The sequence below is a fragment of the Drosophila obscura genome, unplaced genomic scaffold, assembly GCF_018151105.1.
Source record: "Drosophila obscura isolate BZ-5 IFL unplaced genomic scaffold, ASM1815110v1 contig_87, whole genome shotgun sequence".
NCBI lineage: Eukaryota > Metazoa > Arthropoda > Insecta > Diptera > Drosophilidae > Drosophila > Drosophila obscura.
The window spans coordinates 495,118-520,227 of NW_024542880.1; the positions used below are offsets into that span (position 1 = coordinate 495,118).

At 42.9% G+C, this 25,110-nt stretch overlaps 1 protein-coding gene across 8 annotated transcripts in view; it reads right to left on the minus strand.

The window, feature by feature from the left end:
* The window catches only part of LOC111076104 (rho GTPase-activating protein 26), a 147,517-nt gene that overhangs the window by 54,205 nt on the left and 68,202 nt on the right, over positions 1–25,110 (minus strand). For 7 of the 8 annotated variants that reach the window (XM_022369743.2, XM_022369736.2, XM_022369739.2 and 4 more), the window contains one exon: positions 18,841–19,056. The exons of the other annotated variant lie outside the window; for it this stretch is intronic. In XM_022369743.2, the coding sequence (XP_022225435.1) occupies positions 18,841–19,056 (216 nt within the window). The remainder of the gene's footprint in view (positions 1–18,840; positions 19,057–25,110) is intronic. 8 annotated transcript variants of the gene reach the window in all.

Sequence of the window (25,110 nt, forward strand, 5' to 3'; positions counted from 1 at the left end):
AACAATGAGTGTGGCTTCCCAACCTGAAAGTAGTGGGCAGGAAAGAAGCCGCCAAAGCCGAAATAACAGTTACGTCGGCGCCGCTGATTTCTAGCCAGAACACTGCTGTTACCGTAGTAGCTTCCCAACCTGGAAGTATTACGACCACAGCTGGAGTTTCAGTAGCAGGACAGGACCAGCCACCTCCAATGCAAGATCTCTTGGAGAAAATTGCAGTCTTGGAGAAGGAGCTGGAAAGGAAAAGAGCCTGGAACAATGTGAGCACGGCCACCGAAACCGTAATACCGGGTGATGTCGGGGTGAGTAGTGCGGCGTCACTGCTGACGCCATCTTCGAGCGATACGCCATTTTCTATGAGTAGCGATCTGATGCCTCATAACGGGGTCGGTGCGAGCATTACAGCATGTATGCAGCCGCCATTATGTAGCGGACCATCACTGCTTATGAGCAGCAGCTATTTCACGCCATTTTGTGCAACCAGCACCGCGTGGAGTTCGCCGCCGGGTGTAGGCATCCGTAATGTCATAATGCCGACTCCACTAGCGGGATCCTACGCCTAGACGAACCCGAATGGAAGCTGTGGAAACTATATGCTAAGAAAGCTTCCCGATCTGCCAGTTTTTGGAGGTCAGCCAGAAGATTGGCCGATCTTCTTTTATGCATTTACGGAAACCACTCACGCGTATAATTGCACTGATCTGGAGAATAAGCAACGCTTAATGAAGGCGTTGATGGATGAAGCCCGTGAGACCGCTATGTCGCTCCTGATTCATCCAAGTAACGTCAGCGCTGTAGTCGAGCAACTGCGCTTTAGGTATGGCAGACCGGAGGAACTTATACGCAGTCAGCTAATTGGAATTCGAGAGGTGCCTCCTATTTCGGAGCAGAACCTCGCAGAACCTCGTGTGAGCAATCTCACTGGCTTCTTGCAGTCAGCGAAGACGGATCAGCATTTGGGGAACCCAACCCTTATGGAAGAACTTGTGTCCAAGCTCCCTACAAGCAAACGGGTGGAGTGGGCAAGGCATGCTGCTTTGATATTACCTTTTCCAACCATTGTCCATTTCAGTTCGTGGTTGATGGAGTACGCCAACGTGCTGTGTACTATCATGCACGTCGAAGAGAAAGAACCAAGGAGTCGATTGCTGCATGCAAGCATCGACCAAGACCGAGCCGAGCATCAAGACAGTCGCCTCAGACGGTGTCCAATATGTGGAGGACAACATTCAGTTAAGGACTGCAGTTATTTAAACGGAGCTTCGCCACCAGACAGGTGGAGACATGTGAGGAGGCATCGACTATGTTTTTCATGCCTACTAAGTGGTGAAATGCCTAGCTCCTGCAACAAGCATGGAGATGGATGCCGGAAGAGGCCTCAACGTCTGCTGCATGGTGCGGACGACCAGCAAAGAAGGTCGCCGCAACGAAACAGTGACAAAAGCTACAGCCAACGAAACGCGGGGGTGCCGCAGGCAGCGGAAGGGCCCGTACAGAGGATTTTAAATTGTGTCGACGCAGAACGAGGTCTCCTGCTGTTTCGTATACTGCCAGTAACGCTGTACGGAGCTGGTCGACGGGTGGATACATACGCACTCCTGGATGAAGGTTCATCTGTCACGATGATCGACGACGAACTCAGGAAGGAGCTGGGCGTGCAAGGCGAGCGTCGACATCTTAATATCCAGTGGTTTGGAGGTAGATCCGCCAGGGAGCCTACCAATGTGGTAAGACTGCAAATCAGTGGAGTAGGCAAGCCCATTCGCCATGCGTTGCAAAACGTGTATTCCGTTTCGAACCTGAGCCTGCCGATGCAGACTGTACACTGACGAGATGTCCAAGGCGTGCATAAGGATTCCTTGCCAATGAGGCCCTACAGCAATGTGGTGCCGAAATTGCTCATTGGACTGGATCACAGACACTTGGGATTTCCAATTCCAACGAGACAGTATGCCAGAGAGGGACCGTATGCGGCCGCAACCGAGCTGGGCTGGGTTGTCTTTGGGCCAACAAGTGGATAATCAACTACGCCTTCGCCGAGGTCCTGCTTCCTAGCTGTGTTATTGGATGACGACTATTTTGATTTCGAGAACTTTGGTGTGAAGCTTTTTGCCGGCAGTGACGACGTGTGGGCGCAGAAGACATTGGAAGATACCACGGTGAGATTGGAGCAACGTTGCCAGACAGGTTTATTTTGGAAGGATGACTACATTGTGCTGCCACAAAGCTATGACATGCGTGCAAGCGGTTGGTCAATGTCGAGAAGAAGATGAAACGCAACGGGCAGCTCGCGAAGAATTACACTAGGATCATCAATGATTATGTACCTAAAGGATACGCTCGACGGTTGAAGCCTAATGAGGTCGCAGTGGAAAGTGGCAGACTATGGTATCTGCCACACTTTGGAGTAGAAAACCCAAATAAGCCGAGAAAGATTAGGCTGGTTTTCGACGCTGCAGCCAGAGTTGGTGGAACATCACTAAATTCGGCACTGGGCAAAGGGCCGCAACGTTATAAACACTTGCCAGCTGAGCTTTTTCATTTTAGAGAAGGTGCCGTCGGAGTCTGTGGCGACATCAAGGAGATGTTCCACCAAGTTTCGATCTGACCCGAAGATAGATGTTCCCAACGCTTTCTGTGGAGAGATGGAGATGACAGGAGTGATCCTGACATCTACGAGATGATTGTAATGACCTTTGGAGCAGCCTGCTCGCCAATCGCAGCGAATTACGTGAAGACTGTAAATGCTGAACAGTTTCGTCATTCGAATCCAAGAGCAGTCAAGGCCATCATCGATTGTCATTATGTGGATGACTATGTGGACAGTTTCGCTACCGAGACCGAAGCCATAAGCGTATCTACCCGAGTTAAGGAAAATGCGAACGCTGGGTTCGAGCTATGCCAATTTTCATCCAGCTCACCCATGGTGGAGGCTGCATTGGGTCCACCAGGACGAGGCGAGAGCGTCGGATGGGGTGAGGCTGAACAGAAGATTCTGGAAATGTGTTGGCAAGCAGCCACGGATGACTTCAGGTTCAATGTGAAGTATCTTAGAGTACCAAGCAGCGTATTGAACGGCGGTCGAGTTTCTAGCAAGAGGGAGTATTTGAGCTTGGTCATGTCTACGTTCGATCCCCTGGCATTCTTGTGTTGAAGACCACAGTTGACCTTCTGACCACAGCTGGTGACAATGGCGCGTCACAAGGAGAAGCGATGGGTCGCCCTGTTCACATGCTTCACGACCAGGGTGATTCATCTGGAACTGGCATACGCCCTGTCGACAGATTCCTGTATAATTGTGATACGGAATTTCGTCTGTTCTCGTGGGCCAGTACATAGACTGCGCAGCGACAACGGCAAGAACTTCGTGGGAGCTGGAGATGGTCCAGGATGAGCTATCGAGCAGAGGCATCGAATGGGTATTCAATTGCCCAGTGAATTCATCTGAAGTAGGAGTCTAGGAACGCATGGTGCAGTGCGTCAAGAGGGTCCTGCGCCACACATTGGAGGAGGTGGCGCCGAGGGATCACGTACTGGTGACTTTTCTAATCGAGGCGGAGAACATCGTGAATTCGTGTCCGCGTACCCACTTGCCGGTGGAGGCGGACCAGGAAGCCCCGCTGACGCCAAAGGATCTGCTCAGAGGAGCCAGGGTGACATGGTCTTCTCATGTGATCCAGCCTTGCCGTGAATAGAGTGGCGTAAGGGCATCGTGGAGGAGGTCTACAAAGGAGTTGATGGAGCCTTTAGACGCGCTAGTGTGCGAGTGAACGACGGCGGCCTATCCAGGATTATGATGCGTCCCGTGTCCAAACTGGCGGTTTTGGATTTGAGTGAAACTGTTCTTCACAGGGTCGGGGATGTCGCGCAACGGTAATCTGTAGCAATAGGTATTTTAGTACATCTAGTATATTTGACATGTACGGATTTTGAGACGTGGAATGAACGGGCATATTTTCGTCCGCGATGAATTGCCGCTAAATTTTAAGCTGCACTTTTGTATTGTCGCGTGGTTAGAGCAGGAGAAAATACTGCGGTAAGAATATTTGTGAGACTTGTATGAGGTTATGTGACCATCCTTACTTATCCAACTTCTCGTGGGGATATATCGGCCGTTGAAGGCAACTCCGTCGGACCACCATGTTACCCTCTTAGATTGCTTTTAATAAACCTTTCAACCTAAGTTAGTCGTAGAAAAATGCTTGGGGTGATTTTTATGCACAACCTGATCAAGGGTAACGTACGATTCCTATTAGACCTACAAGAAACTTTATTCCTTTATTCCTTCCGCTTTGTAGATCAAATTATTCCTTGCACGAACCATTTAGCGTCCTATGCTCGGACTTCAATTCCATCTACCATATAATATCCACAACTAATCACCGTCCTGTACGTAAATCACTAATACTAACATACCTTACCCGTAATTATTACGTAATTAGTCTTAGCTATCTTTGCATGTTTAGCTCCTTGAGTTGTGTTTAGCTCTAATTTTCCTCGACTGTTAGTCTAAAACCTTTCTTTCCTGCATGCTCAATATCGGTTTGGTAACACGCGTCGAGCGTCATGCGGCAGCGCCCTTCGGTCGGTTGGGCGGGAGGAGGGGCTGCGTTTCTGCCTGGGTTCCGCGCGTAACAGGCTTCGGCTTGGTGTCGCATGGACTACTTGATGGTGCAGTCATTGTATTTCAACGTCCAGACAAACAAACAGAAACTAAGTTTGAAACATTTATTAAAAGCAATCTACGAGGGTGCACTTGCATTCCAGCTAAAGACACGCAGAGCAAAAAATAAAAAGGTTTTCTGGACTGATTCTGTACGGTCCTGGTGTACTTTGTACTAGAGGCACCATACACAAGAGCCGTACTCTAAAATCGGACGAACAAGCAACATATAGAGTCTTCGTTATAAAGGGGTCATGGCCCATGGCCTTATTTACCACCGTAGTAATGTGTTCAGAAAACTTTAATTTTGGGTCTAGTTTAACACCAAGACCATCAACCAAGGTAATTCTCTCAAGAGAAGCACCGCAGAGGGTGTAAGGAGTCAAGAAGGGGCTGGAGCGATGAGATGAAATGTCATTACTTTGCGTTGCGAGGCATTTAAGTGAACCACATTTGCACAAAACCATTACTGAAAGCTATTGAGATCGAATTGCAAACAAGAGTGAAATGAAATGACTTTATACTGGACACAGAGCTTAACATCATCCACATACATGAGAGAGTTTGTTAATACTGAAGGCAGGTCATTAATAAAGAGTGTGAAAAGAGTGAGGTCTTCGGTAAACGAATCTAATAACCTTGTGCCTATGTCATGACATGACTTTATCGACGGCTTGTGAGACCTATCCCTGTCTCAAGTCAACCATGTAAAAAATTCCTTGGGTCGATTGCTTGATCTGTGCTTCCTTCCGCTAACTATACCTCCTAACTCCTAACATCCTACAATCCAAATCTAGGTCGATATTGGACCTACTGTATTAGATCAAGCGGGTAGGCTATCTGAACATGTCAGCTGCTATCGTAAGGCCGAGTTTACGAAGCTTAATAACCTCATGTGCACTGACGTTATGAAAGGCAGAAAATTTTGAGTTTAGCCGGACAAGAGGCTAGATCTGGGAAGCCTCTAAAGCCAGTCTAAAAAAACTTAAAATCATGACTTTATAACAAATTTCGAGAAGTTGGTTCTCCCTCTTCTCTCTCGCTATGTCAAATTTCTCCGTTCTTAACGCTCAATTCTATTAAAATTTTGATTCTCGGTGCATTTCACAGAACCCTAAACAGTTTTACAGCTTCTTAAATAGTAAGCGTAGAACGTGCGCACATCCATCCTCGCTATCATTTCTCAATATGTCAGCAAACAATGATCAGGCAATTGCCGATCTCTCTGCCAAATTTTTCCAAACAACCTATTCTCATGAAAGCTACTCTGGTCAGCCGTTATCATACAGTGTACCAAGGTCGAACGGCATATTCTGCCCCTTGTTAAATGAAAGCTCACTGCTTCATGATCTTCGATTAGTAAAGCCGGTATTTTAATCACGTCCTGACGGTGACACCAATCGAGAGTGAATCACCTTTGTGTACACAAATAGGAGAGTGGGCTCGCAGCAACAAAGAGAAGGCAAATACATTTGCCGTCTATCTAGAAAACGTCTTCAAACCAGACCCAGCAACAAATAGCTTTGTGCTCCCACCAACCAACAATCCCGAAGCTACCCCGCCTATCCTATTCCAATCAGGAGAAGTCACAAGGGTCAATAGAGACCAAATCTCAAAGCAAAAGAAAGCTCCGGGCCACAATTTCAACTCCCCTAAAATGATCATAGAATTGCCGAGCTGTGCAGTACTTACTGTGATATTCCACAGCATGATGAAATGGGGCTATTATCCTCAAGAATGAAGGAAGGGGGGCAAGCGGGCGGGGTTAAATTTTGAAATACACTTGTAGCAGTGTGATATCACATGAGTCTGAAAACCAAATTTGGCTGCCCTAGCTCTTATAGTCTCTGAGATCTGGGCGCTCAACAAGACGGACAGACAGACAGACAGACAGAATATTTATACTTTATGGGGTCGGAAACGTTTTCTTCTCTGCGTTACACACATTCACTCTTACCACAAATCTAATACACCCCTTAACTCTTTTTTGAGTACGGGTATAAAAAAAAACCATCGAGCCGGCAGTCCTCTCAAGTTAAGGCCCGGTAACCCCGATGGCGCACATCCTGCAAAACGGAACATTAGATGGGCAATAAACAGCTTTGAGTCCTTCAAATCGCTGGGTCCCGACCAGGTCATTCCGGCTCAATTACAAAAAGCCGAGGGCATGGCCATCAACTGGTAGTGGGCAAAATTCCCCACTCTCAAGGCAAAAATATTCTTTATTCCCAAAGTGGTGGCATACGCGGACGACTTTGCCATCATCTTCTCGGGAAAATTCTTCAAATTCCTTCCTTCGATCTAATGACCGCAAAGTTCGAGCGAGACTGTCAGAATGGACAAGGTCACGCGGACTGGGAGTTAATCTCTCTAAAACGGAACATGGCTCTAGCTATGGCTCGTCACAAGCAGCGGAGTGGCAGCAGATCTACGCTTTGCGGAAACAAACTCAGATACAGCATAAAGGCAACAAACCCTGGCTCTGGCCACGGTTCTCCACAAATAGCGGTGTGTCAGCACCTCCGGAATATAAAATAAGCAACGCACACAATTAATTAAGAACTCTCGATCAAAAACTCTACACATTCTTGTCCACACACCAATTTAAAACACCCCACCTCTTGCGACATTTCATTTGCGTTATTTCACAATAAGTCAAGCCAGCATAAAATTATCGACCTACCGGCCCAAATTCAGCTATCACCTTCTGCGATGCAGAGTTAGCGAAACCCAAATTTAAACCCAATTCCCAACTGCAGCCCGCACCTACAGTGATGCAGTCTCAGCAAAACACTTCCTCAACCCCACTGATCGACTAGCCAAAGCACCAAGCTGCGACCCACTTACCACGCCCCACAATTATTTTCACCCAATAATAAGCAATAAGTAATTATTTCCGGGTCAAAGACAGACCGCGGAAAATCACGGGCTCAGGTGCGATCTCCAGCTTCTTAAAAGGGCCAAGATCGGCCGAAGAAGCAGGCAGTCCAACAGCCCGAACGCAAGACACTGCACTAGGCAGTCCATCAGCCCGAACGCAAGACACTCCACTAGGCAGTCCATCAGCCTCAACGCAAGACGCTGCACTAGGCAGTACATCAGCCCGAACCCAAGAGGCTGTACTAGGCAGTCTATCAGCCCAAACACAAGACACTGCACTAGGCAGTCCATCAGCCAGAACGCAAGACACTGTACTAGACAGTCCATCAGCCCGAACGCAAGACACTGCACTAGGCAGTACATCAGCCCGAACCCAAGAGGCTGTACTAGGCAGTCCACCAGCCCGCAGCACAAGTAGCAAGACAAGCAGGTTCAAATTGTAAACAAACCAAGACAATAAAGCATTAAAAATAATAAACAAAACGACAGCAGTTATCGAGTCATCAAATTTCCCACCTTGCCTACTGCTCTTTCGGTCATTTCAAGGCCAGCCCCGAACCTTAAGTTCCAGCAAATCTACAAATTTCTTATAGAGGACCCTGGACAGGCTGATGCATATCCATGTCTGATATAAGGTATCTTACATGTTGTTCACAACCAAATAAAAGTTCCGCCTCTCAACCCCCAATAATAAACGGATGCTGGCTCTAATTCAGCGACAATTCCAGTTATTTAGGGTTGGTAATTGGTAAGAAGCTAAGCTGGAAAGAAAGATTGAAGAAGGCCACGACAACCCTCTACACTCGCAAAAAAGCCATTGGGTTGATATGGGCCATGAACCCAAGCATTGTCCAATGGATATATCTAGCAATAGTTAGACCAATACTACACTACCGAGTCGCAATGTGATGGTCTGTCCTATTAAAAAGGACCATTACTAAACAACTGGGCAACGTAAAACGTACTGCAGCCCTATGCATCAGTAGGGCTCTACGCACCACACCAAATGATGAGCTAAATGCTATCTTCAGATCCTTGACCTTGCGGGTAGGAAGCAGGAAGAAATGGCAGCAATTCATCTGAGATACTCCGACCAATGGGTGTCACAGCACATCGGTCACTCATCCATCTTAAATGGAAACAACATCGTCCCCAAAAAAATGGACTACTGCGTTCCGAGGAAGTACATAGATACCCCTTTTGAAATAATTTTCCCTCACAGAGACAACTGGCTCGAGGGACCACCTGGCCCAGATGGAGCCATACAAATCTTCACAGATGGCTCGAAGCTGGACAATAAGGTCGTAGGGGGAATCTACTCCGAGCAGCTAAACATAAGACATTCTTTCAGGATTCCAGATCACTGCAGGGTCTTCCAAGCGGAAGTCATAGCGAGATGGCTCATCAGTTTGTTATTAGCCTAATATGGGTCCCAGGCCACCAGGACATTGAAGGCAACTGCATAGTAGATGAGCTGGCTAGAACTTGTACAACAATCCCCCTTCTCCAAGATAAGGAGGATATTCGTATGCCAATGGCCACTGTAAGCTCATAATAAAACAGGACTATAAGCTACTAATAGACAATAGATGGCAAACAGTGCCACTATGTCGTATAACTCGGCAAGCATGACCTAATATCACAAAGAAGCGCACCGATAAGCTTTGCAAACTCAGCTGGAAAAGGTGCAGCTCAGTTATACGTGTCCTTACGGGACATTGGCTAATAGGCACCCATGCAAAAAGGCTGGGTGCCCCCTACAACGACCTCTGTCGTAGTTGCAGAGATGAGGACGAGGAGGAAACGGTGGAAAATCTGTTTTGCTCCTGTCCGGCTCTCAGTAGAAGGAGGCTGCAGTACTTTGGCTCACCTTTCATAGATGACATTTCTACAATGAGTCCCAGAAGGATCGCAAACTTCATAAGGGCATCCGGATAGGATAATTTCTGACATAGTGTCTCGAAAGGGAAGAGGACATGATCTATGCGGTATCACAACGGGCAGCAAGTGTGTCGGGTTCCTAGCGATCCCGACAACCGCCTTAACCTAACCTAACTTACTACGCAATCCTCGAGCATTCTGGTAGTTAACTAAAAGAGAGGAAGTTAGTTTTTTGGATGAGTAGAAATAGAGGGGGAAGATGAGGGTAAAGATGGAGCACTGGTCTGACTACTAAGAAGAGTTAATGGGGGGGCCTTGTTAGTCTTGTACTCTGTCACAACCAAGTACTCCGGCCAAAATTTGGCAGAGCAAATAGTTCGAACTCAGTTGGACAGACGCTTATCTCAAAGGAGGCTATCTCCCTGGCATAAGAAAAATTAAACTTCTCCACCTTTAAGCCGTCGGCTTTTATTTTGCTTTGAATGAAAGCAGTTAAATCGTTAGACGTAAGGTGAGGGGCAAGCCGTGATACAAAAACTTTCCGCTTTGTTGGGACTCCCACCAGTGGTTTTGGCACCACAGGCCTAGTAGCTGAGATGGCAGTATCAGGGGGTCCTGGACATCTTTTAGCTGGTGGCAGCGAAACTGATGGGATAGTTAAGGAGTTGGGTGCGGACTCGACGGACACGGACGCTACAGACATTTCTAACTGCATACTCTCCTAAGTGACGCATTTGGCTCCCGAATCTGCATCACCAGCAGTAATCGTTGCTCTTGGAGTAGCAAACGTAATCAATTGCTGCACTGAAGGCGTAGTCGGAGTAAGTTTTCCAGATGCTGGCGGACGTGAGACAGTCGGCACTTGCAAGTCCCGCGGAGTAGACTTCTTGCGCCTCGGAGAGTCAGCCAGCAGCTGTAAACTTCTGAACTGAGTGTCCATGGCCAAGTGCCGATCATATTGCTGTTTAAAGCCCACGATAAGCTCATTAAAGCCTTTCCGCGTCTGCCTCATGAACAAACGCATGTCGTTTTCCACAGCACGGCATTCCTCACAACTAGAATGCAGGCCGTTGTTTTGGGAAATGGCATCTCCTACACGGCCCGAGATCCCTACAAAGCCAGCAAGGGATATTGGGCTGGTCATGAGTGATCTGCTTCTAGCAGGTTTTTTTTGGCACAGACGACAGCAAAATCCATAATGATGTACCTTTTTTTTATTTCGAGAAAAGAAAGTTCAAAACAAATAGCAATCAGACCAATGTGACCAAAGCGAAATCGGAAAAACTGAGATGAAAGAGTGGTTGCAACAGCTTATGAGAACGCTACTGCATAGAAAGTTACGAGAGCGAGACAGAAAGAACAGTTATTGAGATGTAGGTGAAATAAAGAGAGTGATAGACGGCAAAAGCTACGACAAAGAGCGGCTAAATTTAATGAGAGGGCGTACTTACGAAAAGCAACAACAAAAACACACGACTAAACTACGCACAATTTATTAAATAAGTTGTGATTTCACACAATTAATTAAATAATTTGTGTTTTAACACAATTATTAGGCATGCAACCGTTGTTAAGGATTGATTCTACGATACAAAAAAGTTAGGGAGTTAGTTTGAAGATAAAAAACCGGATGTTTAAGTAAAATAAAATGAAAATGCGGAGCGCAAAACAAAAACACGTCTGGTCACTACGAAAGAGAACGAACGAACGTCTAAAAACGTTTATAAAGTTTATTGTATTATTTATTTGATTTTGGACAGATATAGGTGCCATAAAAGCTTGGCATCTCAATCAGTCTCGTAGGACAATACAGGTCTCAAAGACAACAATTAAAAGGCACTCATATGCGTAGGCTGCTAGTTAAGTTTCTAGCCTAACTATGAACGAGAAGGAACGTGTGAGTCGCTTCTGGGGACGCGACTCTACTTATACCCATACTCAGTCGGTATATACATTATTGAAAATATGATTTTTTAGCATTTTAGAAATAAAAAGAAATTGTTACATTTTCAATTTTATTGCTACATCTGTTATCTACATCAACATTCTATTCAACATCTGACATGTATATTATACATGTACCATTTAGATTCTAAATCTCCTCCGCTAGGGGTTGCTCGCGCAGTGAACGCGGCAGAGTGTGCGAGCAAGAAAAAGAGAATGAGTAGCCGGTCTCCTGCAAGGGGTGGCGGGGGAAGCAACTGAAAATTGATTTCTTCATTTGGGCTATAATTATGATCCGATCTGATTCATATTCGGCAATCTGGACGTTTTTTGTTGTATCGTATCTTTAAAGTTGTGCCTGCCACAGATTTTCGTCCTTTCTGGGGGCGGAAGGGGGCGGTGCGAAATTTTGAAATACACTTGTAGCAGTGTGATATCACATGAGTCTGGAAACCAAAGTTGGTTTCTCTAGCTCTTATAGTCTCTGGGATCTAGGCGCTCATCAAGACGGACAGACGGACGGACGGACGAACAGACGGACATGGCTATATCGACTCGGCTATTGATACTGATCAAGAATATATATACTTTATGGGGTCGGAAACGTTTCCTCCTCTGCGTTGCACATATCTACTTTTACCACAAATACAATACACCCCTTAGCTATTTTTTGAGTACGGATATAAAAACAGACGCCTAAGGTCTGAAAATTGTTTTATTATTTTGAACCACATTCTCCAGGTATAGAAACCCTTTTTTTTTAACAGTTGAACCTATTTTTACAATAATTTTGGCACTCAGAAAAAGTATCTATCAAACAGGCCTTAATCAGCGCTTTTTTTGCTTTACAACATCCATACCGGCGATAATTAATTTTGTTTCAATTTTATATTTATATATGCATGATTCGTCACCTGTTTAGATGTTAAACATATCTTTTAAAGCACCACGATTACTTTTGTAAAATTTTCGATTTTTAAATTTTGTGGGTTCCCACGTCAACACAACCTTTTTACCAAGTTGGTTGGATTCATAAAACTCCAAACTTTTTTATGCAACTGACCATTTGGTCCTAATACGGCTAGAAGTGACCTAGGCCAGAAACATATATAGCACCCCTCGTATTTTGGTGACTGCTGCGTGGTGGCGTATGCTGATGATGTTGCCATAAAAATTGCCATAGAAATTTCCACAGACACTATGCGAGTGTATAATAAGCAATATCAAAAAACTGTCCCAATGGATAGAAATATGCGGTCAAGAAGTTAACCTGTCAAAAAAAAAACTTGTACTCTTCACTAGGAAGTACAAGATTTCGATACTGACTCCCCAAAAACTCTATGGGGAGACATAAAGATCGATTGGAAACTGAGCGTAGAGGACAGGGTAAAGAAGACTCTCTATACCTGCAGGAAAACATGAATACACTCAGCCGAGTGCAACGCATGGCAGTGCTTTGCATAACTGGTGGGCTACGCACTACCCCAGGCAAAGTCCATGATACCATGTCTTACCTTATTCCTGTAGAACTGAAGAGAAAAATGATTGCAACAATTTCCGAGCTCAAAATGAGAGAATCCAAACGTTGGAAAACATCTGCGTTTGGGCACTCTGGAATCTCACCCCGTATTTACCTGTGAGGGCAGATTTCTACATCCCGACTGATCACCTCTCGACGCCTTTCCAGATATCAATCTAATTTACGGAGGACTGGGAGAGGGGCGACCTACAAATGCGGTCCATATATACATATAAACATGGGTGGGGGGGTGTCTACTGCGACGAGCTTAGACTCCCGGATCATTGCAGTGTGTTCCAAGTGAAGGTTGTAGCAATCAAAGAGGCTATTTATCTCCAATGCCAACCCAGTGCTCTCCTTACAGACCCCACTAGTCAAAACCTCAACCTTATCAGGCGGCTCCGGTTTTCACATTTTGCTGAAAAGCAAAAGCAGGTTAATTTTCATTTCAAGGCGCTCTGGAATCCACTTTTGTGAATTTGTTTACTCTTTGTACTGTTAAGCGCTAAATTTACTGCTGTAATACACACGCGTTAGTACCAGCTCAGGCCGTCAGTCATTCGGGTGATACAGGGGGACTAACAGATGAAGGGCCGTCTCGCCATAGCTGAACCCTTGGACTAGGGGTAGGAGTGTTTCGGGTCAGGGCTTGCACTGATCCGATGCTGCCTGTCTCCTGGTTTCTAGGATGCGGGGGGATCAGGAGCGACCCGTCACCCGCCGTAACTGTACACACCAGTGGGGGCGGCTGGAAACAGGTCCTGGTAAGGTCAAGAGTCTGCCACAGATGCTGGCTAATTGTAGTCGGGCGGAGAGAAGAAAACTCTTGTAGTGAAATTACCCCAATCCACGGTGAAACAGGATATGCTAATGGATGCGTGGCCGAGGGGAGCTCGGTGCTGTATATGCGAACTCTGGATACCTGCCGACCTCCAGTTTAAATTAGGCTTCCCGAGGCAAGCGGGCTATGCCTCGGGTGACTAGCCCCTTCCCGCCTACTCGTGGGAACATGCCAATCTCAAAAACAAATAACCAAAAACAAGCCGCAAAAGAGCTCCATACTCCTCCTAAAGTACCGGAGGGACAAGCCAATCCCTCTACATCAACTCCTGGGACACCAGGTCCTAAGAAGACGGGGAAGGAGACTCAGTCGTTCCGCTGTCTTCTAGCAGCTACCGATGCAAGTAGGGCTCCGATAAGCCAATCGGGCCCATCCACGTCGGGGGGCACCGGGGGCAAACCGGTTATCGGGGTGGCTGCCAAGTAGAGCGTAATCGCGGCTGGAAAGCGCCTTGTGACCGGGAAACCCCCGTCAACCTCGACAGGGGGAGGTACTGCACCACAGGGAAAGAAGCCGTCCTACCAAGACAGGAGGCGCGCTGTTTTCATCCTGTCGAACGACGGCCCTGACTGCAGGTCGTCGGTGAAGGGGAAGGAGCAGAGACTTTGGGCCACGTCCATAATCCCGAATTTCCAGCAGCAAAAGCTGAAAAGGGCGAAGCAAAGGCACCGACCAAGCGGCAGAGCTAAGCGGAAGATCCCGCTCAACATCCAGGCTACGCCCAGCAAGCCAAGCGGGCGAAAAACCACCCTGCGAACAGATCGTTTGCGGAGGTGGCGAGGGGCCAGACCATAATTGGCGTCCTGGACAGGGGCGCCAAGGCCGGTAATGTCCTCGGGACAAATGGCGTCTGTTCGATGTGGAGCTCCAGGACAGATTTCTGGAGGAGCTCGCTGAAAACGGCGATCCACTGCCTAAATGTGAGGACGCTGGGTGGCATCAAGGCACGGTGAAAGCCATCGCCTGCCAAGATGCTCGGTCGGCGGCCCTCTACATGAAGGCAGTGGCGGCGCTCAAGGATACCCAGGGGCCATGAGGAGTCTCTCTTACTCCTGAGGAAGTCAGACGGAGTAGTGGACTATGGCTACCGGAAGGCGATCATAGCCGCCTACAAATCCGACTCTAAGGGCATGCAAGCAGAGATCCAGCCAGATCTCGAGCTGTCAGATGTCCCGGAAGCGGCAAGCCAAACCGCGGCGTCGGACGTGGCGTCGGAGATGTCGGACGACATCTTGGACCGCTACGAGTCGGATGCAAGCGACCTAGCCAGGGGAGGCACCGACATCAATGAAGGGGGTGCGTCCCTTTTCAGCTATGACCGAATGAAATGAATCTGTTGATGTAGATTCACTTGGTTCTGGTGATGGTCAATATGACAATCATATGCTTATATATAAATGTGTATGCCACAGGTTCATGTAAAAGTAACAAAATGACGTCGCAATCGGTACTTGAACAAATTGGGCTTCGGAGATGTGAAAACGTCAGAGTTTTCTTTCTTACTGATTTTATTCGGTAAAATGTGAGGTATATATACAGTTTCTATTAGTACAATTGTTTACTTAGGATCATAGGCTTGTTTAATTAGTTCTAGTCTGGGACGCATCGATGTGGGAGAGAGGACACGGAGTTCACCGAGAGCGATTCCGGCGACACAATGGTGGAGGTGAGTCTCAGGAATGTCCCTGACCCTCCTGCAGATAAACCTCCATCATTGTAAGGCAGCATGCGATGCCCTATCCAAGGGTGGAGCCGACTTAGTCCTCATTCAAGAGCCCTGGATCCTCGGAAACAGGGTTTTTGGTCTGACGACTCAAGACTATAAGCTACACGTAGCTGGCACCACAGGTAAAACCCGTACCTGCATACTTCCAAAAATAGAGTTACACTTATTTTTGCTCCCAAATTTCAGCAACGAAGATCACACAGCGGCCAGAAGAGCTCACTAAGGATGTTCTCCACATACATGGGTCACGACCAACCTGATCCTCCTCCACACGCGCCCCAAAGGGCTCTCATCGCAGACAACGAGGCCAATGACATCGGCCTAATTGTGGGATGCGACGCCAACGCACAAGACAGTCAGACCACCTGGGCCGTATTCTCCCAGCCCAACTGATTCACGCTGGACAAAGGGCCATAAATTGGCCCAAACAGATTTACGAGGAAATTTTCTCTCACGGACAAATCCCAGACACATGGCTTCAGACCAAAGTCGTTTTTATACCCAAGGCAGGTAAACCCTCACACACTGCCCAGACCAATAAGTCTTTTGTCCCTTCTTTTAAAGACGATGAAACGGCTTTTAGGGCTGCATCTCAGGGCGAGTATTCCGCCGAATCAAATTGGACCAAAATGACATTTTCTGATAGATTTCGGGATTTAAAAATGTTTGTATTACTTTATTTTTGTTTTTTATGGTTTAATTATACCCGTACTCCATAAAGAGTGTAGGGGTATATTCGATTTGTGGTAAAAGTGGATGTGTGTAACGCAGAGAAGGAAACGTTTCCGACCCCATAAAGTAGTATATATATTCTTGATCAGCATCAATAGCCGAGTCGATATAGCCATGTCTGTCTGTCCGTCCGTCCGTCCGTCTTGTTGAGCGCCTAGATCTCAGAGACTATAAGAGCTAGGGCAACCAAATTTGATTTCCAGACTCATGTGATATCACACTGCTACAAGTGTATTTCAAAATTTCGACCCGCCCCTTCCGCCCACACAAAGGACGAAAATCTGTGGCAGGCACAATTTTAAAGATACGATAAAACTAAAAACGCAGTATTGTAGAGATTGCCCATATCTACCAGATTGCCAAATCTGAATCAGATCGGATCATTATTATAGCCAGAATGAAGAAATTAATTTTCTGTTGCTTCCGCCGCCCCCTCCTGCAAGAAACCAACCACTTATTCTCTTTCTCGCTCGCACACTATGCCGCGTTCAGTGCGCGAGCAACCCTTAGCGGAGGAGATGTAGAATCTAAATGGTACATGTATAATCTACATGTTAGATGAACAATATACATAGTATATGTAGATTTAGACAATAGATGTAGCAAAAAAATGTAAAATGTAAAATTTTTTTTAATTCTACATAAATCATAAGCACAAAAATTTATATACTGACTAAGTACGAGTATAAAAGTAAAGTCGCGTCCCCAGAAGCGACTCACACGTTCCTTCTTGTCTATAAATGGGTTCCTCAAGAATTCAAAATTAATAAAAAAAATCTTCAATTTGGTCCAAGAGTGTGTGTTTGAACGCCTATTTAATTTAATTTCTCCACAACGCGTGCACCAAATTACATGCGGCTTTTTAAATTATAGCCAGACTTTGTGGCAAAAAAAATTTGTGTCAGTATATTTGTTTCTTTTGATTACACTACTCGACAAAACCTAACTTTTTTTTCCTCAAGGATCCAAACCGACTTTTTCTGACAGATATGGGGCTTTAAAATTTTTTAAAGAATTATGGTTTTTTTTCTATGGCAGAACTTTTTTTTGAAGAATTTTTGAAGTCTGGTATTTTTTTTAAGCTTTTTTTTTCTTTTTTTTTTCACATAACTCTAGTATCTTTCATCTGGTTGTAATTGGCAGTTGGGCCCGCCGCCTTCAAAAAGGTATTTTTTGTTAATTTTTTCCATATTTTAGGTTTGGTTAACGAATTTTAGTTCCAAAGTCTCTCCATAGATTTTAATAAGCGATACCTTAAACGACGCCAAATTAATGCACCTCTAAACAAAAAAATAGAGAACACAGAATATCATTTTTTTCGACTTTTCCTGAGTTTTTAAAGTCAAAATTTCGTAAAAAATACCGCACAAAAATCATCATTTTTGCATTTCAATGCTTTATATTTCCCAGACGGTAAGCTGTAATCACAAAGTGTTTAGGCTTAACTTCTAGCTGTTTTAATTATCTTTTCAAAATAGCAAAGTTCTTTACAACCAGACGTAAGATACTACAGTTATATGAAAAAAACAAGCGCTACCTCTGAAAAAAGCTTAAAAAAAACACCAGATTTAAATTCTTCAAAAAAAAGTTCTGCCATAGAAAAAAAATATATTATCAAACCATTTCTAATACTCTCTGCACACTGAGTCCATCCTGGGGGAACGGTGGGAATTTTTGAAAGATGTGAAACACCGATTCACATTGACACCATCCACCATCCATGAGAAACAGCTGTTGCTCACAATTGTGTGCGGTGAAAATTTGTTTACTTTAATTAAAATGAATATAAATAACACTTCAATGGTCGTGAATGTGATTCAGCAGCAAAACATATTCTTGCAGAAGCTAATCATGTTGTTGGACATGGACGATGATGATGAGGATAACTTTGACGAGGAGGAGATAATAGAATGGATATCTGTTTTGAAAACACTGAAGCCCGGAAGGTTGTGGTCATTTGTGACTGCTTATACTAAATCCAATCAATGTTTTAAATAAAAATATAAATTATATGTGTGTTGAGAAGCGGTTTGGGACATTTTGGGAGAAAGATGTACCCAAAAACAACGAGGCGTTTTTAAAGCTAAGTTATGTACAGCCGTATACTTTGGGCTCTTTGTTTTGAGTAAAGAATAGTCGGAAGGCTGTCAGCCTATAGCGTGTGCAATATCCTGCTTGAGTTTTGCAGAGCATTCATAAATGAGAGGATTCCAGAGGATAATCCACAAACAGAGTTGTGTATCTGAGACAATTTTGACATATCAGATGTTTTTTTGTTGTTTTTTTACCATTTTCCTGTCTGTCATTGTTTACATTTTCGTAGTGAATTCCGATTTTTTGTTGTGAATGTCAAATATTTATTGTTGCATTTGACAATTATCGAAAAAATACCGAAATACAGAAATGGATGGTGGATGGTCCCCAGTGTGAAAAGGCTATTAGCCCCAAATCTTTAAGAAAAAGTTGATTTTGTTCATTGAGGAAAAATCGTGTTGACCAGTGTTATCATTGTTTAATTTCGATGAATTCCTAAACTTTTAATGCATTTAGTAAGCAGCGAAGCGCGCGGGTCTGCTGGTAGATAAATAAAAATTAATAACTTTTCTGCCTTAATCTAACTATTTATATATGTATATATACATATCTAGTCATCTTACCTTCTGTACTTTATGTCTTAGATCCTGCAGGTAATCGCGGTGGTCTTCAGCCTGTTCGTGAGCTGTGTGATAAAAAACCAACCAGCCGGAAATAAAGGCAAGCAATATTTCAACGAATTCAAATTTAATTCTTTCCTGCACTTCTTGTATACGTAGGACATAGCTTAAGGATTCCTGGATATATTCGCGCTCATGCATACCCAAACTGGCATCGGCCTATGAATGAAAATTAATTGAACAGAAAATTTTTATATAAATTCAAAAAAATAAGGCAGGAAAATTTTGAAATTGACATTTCTTAATACGTCGGCAAACAATAAAACTATGCAACACCATTTATACTCAACGAAATTTCTCACATATGTTTGGTCTTGCAATATTTAAATGATTTCGACCCTTCACTCGAAAAATCGAAGTGCATGTCTGTAACAAACAGAAGGAAAATTTTCCGAATCTACAAATCCACAGTTTGTGGTATTTTTCTTTTCTATAAATAGGTTCCTCGAAAAGCGAATCTATATACTGTCTGTCTGTCCGTCTTATTGAGCGCCTTCTTCTCGGAGACTAAAAGAGCTAGAGCCACCGAAAATTTGTTTCAATCTCATGTTATATCACACTGTTACAAGTGTATTTCAAAATTTAGCGCCGCCGCCTTCCGACCAACAAACGACGCAATGGGATCCTAAGTTACGATAAGGTACAACGAGGGGGAACGTTGTACGACGTGTCTAAATTCGCGTCTCTCCTTATATACCCTGTATTCAGTCAGTCAAAGTTAACAATATTTTATCTGTTTCCATTTTCAGACTCGGCCAGGCCATCTGGACGAGATGGTTAGGATAATGCATGTTCAGTTTTCACGTATCTTCGAAATTGTGGATGCCACAGATTTTTCGTCCTTTGTGGGGGCGGCTCGAAATTTAAAAATACACTTGCAACAGTGTGATATCATATAAATCTGGAAACAAAGTTGGGTTGATCTAGCTCTTATAGTCCCTGAGACCTAGACGTTTATCGAGATGGACAGACAGACATGGCTATATCGACTTGGCTATTGATGCTGATCAAGAATGTGGGTAAGGGGTACCCAGGGCCGATCAACCCTCAACGTGGCCCTAAGCAACCATCAATTTGGGGGCCCAGCTTTTTCATACATTTTTTGTTAATGCGACATCATATAAATAAAACTACAATCGTTACCAAATTCGTCAATTAAATCATCAAATCCAATCAAAGTATACTCAACATTTCTTGTCGCACTGCAGCTCTTTCAGCAGCTTTAGATTCGCTTTAATTGTGAAAAGAAACGTTCGGTAGAACAATTTTTCAATGTTAATAAAATCCGAAGAGCTTTTTCTGTGTTTGGAAATACAAAAGCTAGTTAAAATTTTACTAAAATCTTATCTAAATGGCTATGAATTTATAGTACATCACTGTGTCTGGAGTTCTGGAACTGTTTCAGTTCAGTGAAAAATTCCTCAAAATCTCTAGAATATAAACTAAATGTGTTATTTTTAGCTTTGTGCAGGTCTTTACGCTTCCGGCCGGCGCAAAGTGGGGCCCTCCGCCATTTCAGCTTCCTAATTTATAACTTCTGAACGAATCAATATACATATTTTCATGAAAGAAAAATCTTTTAAAATTTAGTTTGGTGCTACAATGTCTAGCTTTACAATAAATAACACTACCCGACACCATTTTGCCGCTTCGAACCAAACTAACTTTATTTTATAGATTTGGGGCTTTGTGATATTCTATTTTTTTTCATGGCAGATTTTTTTTTTAAGAATTTTTTAAAACTGTTAATTTTTTAAGCTTTTTTTCAGAGGTAGCGTTTCTTTTTTTAACATAACTTAAATATCTTACATTTGGTTGTAATTGTAAATTTAGTTTGCATGAGTACATGGTGCTAAAATGTCTAGCTTTATAATAAATAACACTACCCGACACCATTTCGCCGCTTCGAACCAAACAAACTTTTTATACCTGTACTCAAAAAGAGTTAAGGGATATATTGTATTTGTGGTAAAGGTGGATGTATGTCTGTCCGTCTGTCTGTCTGTCCGTCTTTATGAGCGCCTGGTTCTCAGAGACTATAAGAGCTAAAGCAACCAAATTTGGTTTCCAGACTCATGTGATATCACACTGCTACAAGTGTATTTCAAAATTTCCCCGCCCCCATCCGACCACACAAAGGACGAAAATTGTGGCAGGCACAATTTAAAAGATACAATGGACTGCAATTGATTTAGAATATTCATGCAGAAACTATTTGGCGGTCAGACATGGGTCTTAATGGAATTTCCAAGTTTAATTTTTGACCATACAAATTGTAAATACAATCAAATATGCTCTGAATAAAATGACATTTGCATACTTGTTTGGTATGAGTTATATGACTGACTAAATGTTTTTTGAATGCAATGTAAGCCCTCTCCCTATAAATAATATTTAGGTTCATTTTTTTTTATCTATATTCATGGCAGCACAAGAAAAGTTCGAACAAATCAAGGATAGCACCCACACAAGAACTAAGACATCATGTCAGACATAACTAACTATAACTATTCTACGTAAATTTAAAAATAAAAATACAAATTTACATTTATCACAATTAATAAATGGATCGTTACCTCGCACAGGTTTGTAGCGAAGCGTGGACATTTAGATGGTCAGATACAAAAAGAAAAGCAGATAAGCGAGGTATACGTATACACATACTGTAGGCCCAACAACTTCTGGGTAGCAGGTAACATGATTCGCTTGAACTAAAAAAATTATATAAACCTTTGTGATTTGATTGACATATGGGCATTTCTCTGACGAAGTCCGCTGAGACCAAAATATTCAATATCTATCAAAACAAATTTCCATATTATTCTGTTGCGATATTATAGTGTTAATTTAATGAACAACAACTATATAATCCAAGCAAAAGTTAACTTTTTCGGTATTTTTGGATCCATATTTTCTATTGCTATTATCTCTTAAAAAAAATGATTCTTGAAAAAACTTATTCCACAAAATTTTTCTAACATGTTTAGCTATCTAAAAAAAAAAACGAGAAAAATGTTTCAAATGGGCTAGAGGTATATTTGTAGCTCTTATTAATCTAGGAATTTTTGTCCTGTGCGAATAAAGTTTTAATTAAAAAAAAAAAAACTACGAATCATATTTACATAATGTTATAACCATTTTAAAGAAACGTCAATGCACAACATTAACAGAAATTTTCATCAATATATTAATATTGATATTACTTTCGCTGAAATCTGAGTTTGAATAAAACGCCGCGAAATTCCCCATTTCCCCAAATGGGTTGGTTTTTTGCCAAAAAACCCAAAATCTAATAGGTGCCCAAAATCGACCTTTACACCAGTCATGCTACTCTGAGCGGTCCCTCCGGTGTTTCTCACACCGTTTTTATCGACGCTGCCAGCGTTTCTGCCACGAGATTTTTTTTGGGTGTGGCTTAACCTTCTCTCTCGCTCGGGACTTCAAGTAAGAGCAGTGGTACCACGTGAGGCTATCTTTGTCTCCCGTCTTATACCGAAGGCTACAATAGCGGATGTTAAACAACGTTTTTTCTCTAGACTTAACGCCTGGCTTCATGATATAAATCATGCTGAGGTTTACTCATATCACCTTTCTGCAATTCAGACTATTGCATCTACTTTATGTTGCAACGATTGTATTATTTTCATGGGTGATTTTAGCTTACCACTTCTTTCTTTGCTGCCTAGTATGCGTCTAACTTGTTACTACCAAATTGCTACAAGGATTTTATCGACGGGCTTACCGATGTCTCCCTTGTCCATATTAATTCCATTAGAAATAATAGGGTTAGACTCCTAGACTTTATGTCTCGCATGTAGATTGGACGTTTCTCCACGTGTTACCGAACATTGACGAAAAAGTCAATTCGTTCTATGACATTATTAACGAAGCCCTTAACTAATATGTTCCTGTAATCAAATCTGTTTCGTCAAAACCTGCCTGGCTATCCAGGAATTTTTCTTATTTAAAGAATAGAAAAACTAGGCTCTATAAAAAGTATCAGAATACTGGATCTATGTCTGTTTTCACCCAATATTCCTCCGCTCGTTCTAAATTCTTTCCTGTTAATAGTCTGTGTTATAATCAATACCTTTCCCGATGTAGTCAAAACTTCCGTAGTGATTCTTAACGTAAGTCCAATGCATTTTCTCCATGCCTTCATTATCAAAACAAAACAGAATCTTCTGCTGCTGGTATTGCAAATTTGTTTGCCACCTACTTCGAATCATCACATATCTACCCACGCATCAACTCCGTATTCCTACGATTTACCTCATTCCAACAGCATTTTTGTGCCTTTCATTGAGTAAAGTGAGGACAGACAAGATATCAAGTTGTATTTTAAAACACTGTACGCAGTCCTTATGCAATCCCTTGCAAACAGACGTAATTTTCACGGATTTTTCGACTCCGTGAACCATTCTCTGCCCATTCACAAGCTTTCTTTAATTGGTTTCCCCTCTAATCTTCTAAACTGGATCTCTTCACATCTTTCTAACCGCACACAACGTGTTTTGTTTAGTAATGTGTTGTGACGTTAATGGCACATCAGGAGTGCCACAAAGTAGTCAGTTAGGTCAACTCCTGTTTATTTTATTTGTGAATGACCTTCCTCAAGTTATAACATACTCTTCTACACTAATGTACGCGATGATGTCCAAATCTATCTCTCCTACCATGATTGGCACCTGCACAAACGCTTTCAACTCGACCAAAATGAGTTGCAAATTTGGTGTTTAAAAAATCTCCATTTCCTGAACCTTACCACATGCAAACTTATGACTTTTTACAGTCGCGCTCCACATTTTGTCTTGTACGCCCTAGGAAATCATGCCCTCGAACTAATTTCGAGTTCAATTGACCTTGGAGTTCTTTTCGATCATAGACTGTGTTTTGATAGCCATATAGCTGCAACTGTAAATAAAGATAAGGGTGTTCTAGCGTTTATAAAGCGTCGGTATAAGGAGTTTGACGACCCGTATGTCATTAAAACAATGTACGTCTCCCTTGTTCGTCCGATTCTGTAATATTATTCTTGTGTGTGGAGTCCACAGTACATGGAGCCATAGTCCATTCTAGAACCAGTACAAAAACAATTTTTCGCCTTACGTCATTTTAACTAAGACTCGGATAGAATCTTGCCACCTTATCAATAGAGGCTACAACTTTTAGACCTTCATTGAGCCATCGCAGAATTTGTAACGGAGTTGTGTTTCTAGACAAGCTCCTAGTTGGGCTTGTTGACTCAGAATCACTTCTTGGCGAGCTTGACTTTTCTGTTCCCCTTAGACCTACTCGTACCTTTCGTTCGTTTCGTTTACCCTTCTGTAGGTCAAATAACGATCAACACGACCCTTTTAGAATCGTATGCTATAATTATAATAATCTTTATCACACCCTATCCATTGAATTATCCCTTAAAATTATACCCAGTAAGATATACCTGTACCTACAATCTAGTTTTAATTATTCGTATATCCCCTTTCTTCCTTTAATTTTAATAATAGTTTATATAAGTAGATAGTTGCTAATCTTCAATAAATAAATAAATAAATACGAAAACAGGAGCACGATTTTTCGCGACGACCGGAACATGGCTGTATATCCATATATTTTTTGTTTATTATTACATTAATTAGGCGTCGTTTAAAATATTGTTCATTAAAATCTATGGTGAAACGGTTGACCAACCCTCCAACCCTCACATTTTACCGCTTGAAGCATAATATTCCTGATTAGCTTCATAGAAAAAAAACTATGGCCGGAATTTTTCGTTTACGTTTTTCTGGGTGAGTATCCAGCAACATGAGCGGAATTCACAGATTTCTATCGGTAGTTGCCTATCGGGACCGTGTGTTCCTGACACACAGGCACAGGAATATATGTTCAATAACACTACTCGACACGAGTTTTCCTCAAGGAACAAAACCAAATTTTTAGGGCTTAGAAATGGTTTGATAATAATTTTCTTTTTTATGACAGAACTTTTTTTTGAAGAATTTTTTAAATCTGGTATTTTTTTTAAAGCTTTTTTAGAGGTAGTGCTTCTTTTTTTCACATAACTCTAGTATCTAACGTCTAAAAAGTAAATTCCTGGCAGGAATTTTCCGCAGTGCTGGAGACAGGCCTTAAAACGTTGCTTCCTCAACGTTTTCGGCCCATTCATAATTTTTACTCATAATCTGAAACAAAACTTTGACAAGAAAACAATAC